This window comes from Tupaia chinensis, unplaced genomic scaffold (assembly GCF_000334495.1).
Source record: "Tupaia chinensis unplaced genomic scaffold, TupChi_1.0 Scaffold000527_1, whole genome shotgun sequence".
Lineage (NCBI taxonomy): Eukaryota > Metazoa > Chordata > Mammalia > Scandentia > Tupaiidae > Tupaia > Tupaia belangeri.
In genome coordinates this window covers 9,448,581-9,454,772 of record NW_006160040.1, presented here as the reverse complement: position 1 = coordinate 9,454,772, position 6,192 = coordinate 9,448,581, and the positions used below count along the sequence as shown (strand labels likewise).

Here is a 6,192-nt window from a genome sequence, read left to right as displayed (position 1 = left end):
GACATTTTTACAGGTTGAGTAATTTCATTTCAGCTCAAACATGACAGAGACTATGTCGGCCTGTTTCTAGGGTTCTATGAAATAATTAAATCCTACAGAAAAGAATTTGAGGGGCTATGTTCTCAATTCTCCTGGGATAGTACTAGCATCATTCTAGATGCTTAGGAGAAACGTCCATCAATTGATACCTTAAGGAATTAAGGCTTAATTCTCTGCTTGAGAATTATTTTAAATTAATTTCTTAATTCTCAAGAAGAGCCAAAATGTAAATTAGTACTATCCCAATCATTTTCACAATTAAAAAGATCTCTGACTATCTGTTGATAATTTTATATTTTCCATTTAGAGCCCTAACATATTAATCTCATTAACAAATTTGTAAAAACAAAATTCATGTTTGTCTAACATATTAACTGTGGTAAACCTTGTCGTTTTCTTTTCACACTTTTTACAAGGAGCATGAATTGTTTTAAAAATCATTTTAAAAATCACAACAAATTAATATAGATATGTATATATGTATATTTTTCTCTTAAGCATTATAATAGCAGTTTAAATAGAGCACAAGCCAAGGCCATCCCTCTCCGTTCAACAGAATAGGTTGGGCATGATTATGAGATTATTTCTCACCTGAGAAGACAAGAAGGATGTAATAGGACTTCTTAAGAAAAACAAGCAATAGGTTTAGTGCCACAGAGGGAGACACAGACTCCAAATTATAAGGATAACTAAAAATTTTCCATGAGGGAACCAGCAGTTAGCGTAATGGCTATGTCGCTGGACTCCCACGTAGTCGACCGCGGTTCGTGTCCCGGACCCGGTTGCTTAAAACTCACGCCGGGCGCATGTGCGTGCGTGCCCAAGATCCCGAGAGGAGAATGGAGGAGAAGGGATTGCGGCGTGACCATCCCCCCTGGGGGGTGATTTCTCGCTTTCTGTCTCTATGTCTCTCTCTGTCTGGCGAGCGCACGCGCCCTACAGTGAAAATCTCTCAAAAAAAAAATTTTTTTCCATGAAAGAAATTGACTTAACAGCCATTTTGACTAATAATATCCCCTTCTACCAAGGAGGCTAAAATGACTTCCCAGGTCAATGCAGGAAAATTAGAGTGAATTTCAGTTCACTTTCAGACCATATCGAAAAAGAAACAGCATACCATGTGTATTCCCCGTGCCAAATTAAATAGTCACTCTAATCGACAGAACCTTCTTTCTGATCAAGGCAAGGGTGGCCTTTCTTTATTCAGAGTTACATTGAAGTAAAAATCTTCTGGGTCTATCCATTGCATTCCTTCCTTTATGAATTTGAGCCCTTGACTTAGTGGGCTTGGCAAAGAGTTGCCGAAGTTTCTGGACATCAGGAGGCCTTGTTGATTTCTGGTTCTGGGGGTGGGAGATGATATAGAGTGCTTGCTGGTGGCAAGTGGGTTTGCTCCTACATTCAGCAAAGTGGGAACAGAATCCTGACCTCTTTTAATAGAAAAAAAGAGAAAGAAGAAATATAGTACTCTTCTAGCCACCCACAACGCTGAGGTCAGAAACTCTGATAGAATGAAAAGCTCAGCAAATGCCAAGATTGGGATTTTGCAGGTTGATAATGCAAATAACCAAGGGCAGATATTAGGACTACTTTTCAGATAATATCTCAAAAGTTTTAAGAGCCATTTGAGTGCTGCTGAGCCGTAAGAAAATAATACCACACGAAACCTGAAACACATGGCCTCCTAACTGCCCTTCAGCTGCCCAGTCAAAGATGATCTTCTGCTTTTCACGTTTCCTAAATGATTTTAACTGGTGAGCTGTTAAAAAGCTATTAGAATGGCTAGTGTCACTTGTCTATCCTGTACTGTGAACATAAGTACATGCCGTAGTCAATTAAGTGCCTGGTGAATAAAAATTCTAAGGCGCACTAATAAAAAAAATCCCATCAATTATGTGTGCTCCATTTAATACAGGGTGGCTTCAAATAAAATTTCCTAAACATAGATTCATTATGAATTGCAGCAGTCTGGGAACCAGTGGTTTTATTTTTACATTTAAAGTCTTAGTCTGCCTGAGGATCCGAAAAAGTGTGAAGTTCTTGGCAATGAGTTTCTTACAGTATCTTTTCCCCTTTCAGGCTACAACCCATTTGCCCCGTTGAAGGCCGATTCAGTGGAGCCCGTGGTCAGGCTGAATTCCCGCTGCGTGCCCTGCAGTTTAAGCGTGGCTTGCTGCACGAGTTCCGCAAGGGCAACGCTTCCAAGGAGCAGGTTCGCCTCCATGACCTGGTGCAGCAGCTTCCCAAGGCCATTATCATCGGGGTGAGGAAAGGAGGCACAAGGGCCCTGCTTGAGATGCTAAATCTCCATCCTGCAGTGGTCAAAGCCTCTCAAGAAATCCACTTTTTTGACAATGATGAGAATTATGCCAAGGGCATTGAGTGGTATAGGAAAAAGATGCCTTTTTCCTACCCACAGCAAATCACAATTGAAAAGAGCCCAGCATATTTTATCACAGAGGAGGTTCCGGAAAGGATTTACAAAATGAACTCATCCATCAAGTTGTTGATCATTGTCAGGGAGCCAACCACAAGAGCTATTTCTGATTACACTCAGGTGCTAGAGGGGAAGGAGAGGAAGAACAAAACTTATTACAAGTTTGAGAAGCTGGCCATAGACTCTAATACCTGTGAAGTGAACACAAAATACAAGGCAGTAAGAACCAGCATCTACACCAAACACCTGGAAAGGTGGCTGAAATACTTTCCAATTGAGCAATTTCACGTCGTCGATGGAGATCGCCTCATCACAGAACCTCTGCCAGAACTTCAGCTGGTGGAGAAATTTCTAAATCTTCCTCCGAGGATAAGTCAATACAATTTGTATTTCAATGCTACCAGAGGGTTTTACTGCTTGCGATTTAACATTATCTTTAATAAGTGCCTGGCGGGCAGCAAGGGGCGCATTCATCCAGAGGTGGACCCCTCTGTCATTACCAAATTGCGCAAATTTTTTCATCCTTTCAATCAAAAATTTTACCAGATCACTGGGAGGACATTGAACTGGCCCTAAAATAGTAAGTCACACAACACTATGTGTTGTGGCCTGGAGAAACGTGATGCCTCCTTTAGATTATAATATGCACTTTTCCTGGACACAGCTATTCAAGTCATTTTTCCATGTATAGTTGTACATATGCAGTGTGTGGCCAAATATAAGATCAGTTCTTTTTCTACTGAAAATTTACAAATAAATAAATAAAAGTTGCCATCTGCATAGTTGCATCTTTTAAGCTATTTACGAGAAAAAGATGAGGTGGTGATATTGAGGAAAAGTGACTTCAGCTATTCTCAAAGAGTTAGTCTTCCTTTGATTCAGAATCTGTCACCCGCCATTTTCATAGATCTAAGCCAAAAGATGAATGTGTGAAAATGTACCAATGGCTGTGAAGCTTCAGGAAGTAGAGGATTCAGTTACACATTTCTTTTTTTTCCTAAGGGAAAGCTGGCTCCTTAATTCAGGTGCTGAATGGGTGCCATGAAAACAGAAAATGCTATTTTCGTATTATTTGAAAGAATGTCTTATCTCATAAAATTGACCTCGTTCCAAAGTTCCTGTGGTGATTTTGCACTATCGTTTCCTCGTATGGACCATGGTATCACTTGTAGCATGTCAATCACACGTTGGAAAGTCAAGTCCTTTTACTTCCATGTTCTATGTCAACAAAGAGAAATGTCATGTACATAGTGTAAATTGCTGTAAATACTGGTTTCACACTAAGTAATTCTATTTTGTAAACTGAATATGGCTATTTAATTTATTGTGAAAATTAAATTTATTGTGGTATTTAAAAATGGAATGGATTAAAATTACTCTATGTGCAACAGCTTTTTATTTTTATTTTTTCTGTTTTTGTTTTACATGCCCCCTGCCGGCTTCCAAAATGGAAGCTGTTTATGTCCATATGAAAGTACTTGGAAAAACGCGCTTCTCTGTTGGATTTCTGTACCCTTGTAGAAATGTATTTATAAAGTAAGGTTGAGTATATTAAAAAAACAAATCTTAACCATCTGGAAATCAAATACATCAACCTCCTCACAGAACCTTAGTGCTGCTCTGCTACAATTTGGTGACAATTAATTTATCTGCACTTGCTTCTGTGGTAGGAGAGAGACAAGGAATACTTTAACAGAATCAAGGCATAAAAGAATCATGATTTTATTTGAACCTCTAATCAGAGTCAGACCAATAGAGCAATAAAATAAAATAAAAACAGAAAACTTGTGTGGCCTCTGTACTAAAAGCTGCTGTTGTTTCAAAAACGAATACAAACTCTCAGAACTTCCTCTTCTAGATGAAAATATATCAGTCTACTCAGAAATGATTAAATTGCATAGTGTTGCTATTACTAACATAAACATATGGCTCATGTTTCCATCTAGAGAAATTAGTGCTAAATTGGGTGCCTTGCTAATATCAGCTACACTGTATAATGTTTAAATATAATTCAGAAAAATATGGAAAGAGGTATCAACAACAAGCCCAAAAAAGATTATTTTTTTTTCTAATCATGGTTGCTTATCTAGTGGAAGATATTTCTCTCTATAATTTCTAGTGGAGAGACCAGCAGGTGGTTGGTGGTTAAGGCACTGGACTCCCACATAACTGACTGAGGTTTGAGTCCCAGACTTGACAGCTTGAAAATCATGCCGTGTGTGTGTGTGTGTGTGTGTGTGTGTGTGTGTGTGTGTGTGTCTGCCCAAACTCCCAGGAGGAAATGTAAGGGATTGCAGCATGGCCATACCCCAGGGGTGATTTCTCACTTTCCCTCTCACTGTCTCTCTCTGTTTCTGGTAAGCATAAATACCCAATGGCAAAAATATTTTTTAAAAAATATATATATAGGGGAACCAGCAGTTAGCGTAATGGCTATGTCGCTGGACTCCCACGTAGTCGACCGCGGTTCGTGTCCCGGACCCGGTGGCTTAAAACTCACGCCAGGCGCGTGTGCGTGCGTGCCCAAGATCCCGAGAGGAGAATGGAGGAGAAGGGATTGTCGCCCTGGGGGGTGATTTCTCGCTTTCTGTCTCTATGTCTCTCTCTGTCTGTCTGGCGAGCGCACGCGCCCTACAGTGAAAATCTCTCAAAAATATATATATATATAAATAAAAATCTCCAGTGGAGATATGTTAGTAAGTCATATTTATGATTTAGTGATAAGTCATAAGGGTGTTTTGATCAACATTGCATCAAGCGTGCCTAGAGAAATCTGCAAAGTACAGTGGATTCTTCTTTGATTATAATAAGTTGATTTTCTCCATGAGCTTCTCATCCTGTCCATGGATTTGATGCTAATCTTTTCTAAATAAATAACCCTTTCCCCTCCACTGTTGGTATGTATTACTTCTCAAGCCACAGACTTTGCCATCTTCTGTAGTTTGAATTGGATATGATGTCGTCCCTCAGCGGAAAGAGGCATGACACCAGCACACATTGGCAGGACAGCTCCCCACTCGCTGCGCAGTAACTCTGAAGTGAGAATCTCAGGCCTACGTGTGGGTCACTTCTCCCCTAAGTCATGGATGAGGCCAATATAAGGAAACTTCTATTAGGTACGCCTGTGCCTCATCTCCCAGCTGCTAAGCATCAGAGTAAACACTGAATGCTATGTTCAAAGACATAAGCATTGTGTATCATTAGTTTTATAAAAGTATCCTTAGAGCACTATATAGCTAATAAGCTTTTGTACCAATGACTGTCAAATTATGTCATCAGAATATTGATATTTCAAAAACTCAGCCTAGGTATTTCATGAATAAAATCAAAAAGGCCAGTCTTTTCCCAGATTCATAGAAAAATTTTAAAAGTTAATTGAAAGTTATTGGAGTTTTTTGTTATGTACAATTTTTTTTTTCTGAAACTTTGCTACTGCTACAAGTAGTGTATATCAGAGCTTATTCTAGAATATTCCACTTGATTGCCAACTTTTATAATTGGTTATTTTTAACTCAATAAGCCATTATTTCTTTGTCATTTGGGAGGAGAGGAGCACTATAATTTCCAATTGCTCCATTTCCTAAAAAAGTCTGAAAATTGTTTTAGATCTTGAACTCTCCCATAGAGACTCAAAGCAAGAGGCCTAGCCTAGAAGGATTTGGGGACTTATGAGTATTATTTCACTTACACACACCAAAATAAGTTACAGTCATTGC

General features: G+C 39.1%; 1 protein-coding gene across 1 annotated transcript in view; it reads left to right on the top strand.

The window, feature by feature from the left end:
- HS3ST5 (heparan sulfate-glucosamine 3-sulfotransferase 5) overlaps nucleotides 1-3,774 on the top strand; it is a 193,925-nt gene extending 190,151 nt beyond the window's left edge. Inside the window, exon 4 of the mRNA XM_006157020.1 lies at nucleotides 2,119-3,774. Coding sequence (XP_006157082.1) covers nucleotides 2,119-3,052 — 934 coding nt within the window. The 3' untranslated portion in view covers nucleotides 3,053-3,774. The remainder of the gene's footprint in view (nucleotides 1-2,118) is intronic.
- The last annotated feature ends 2,418 nt before the right edge of the window (nucleotides 3,775-6,192 follow it).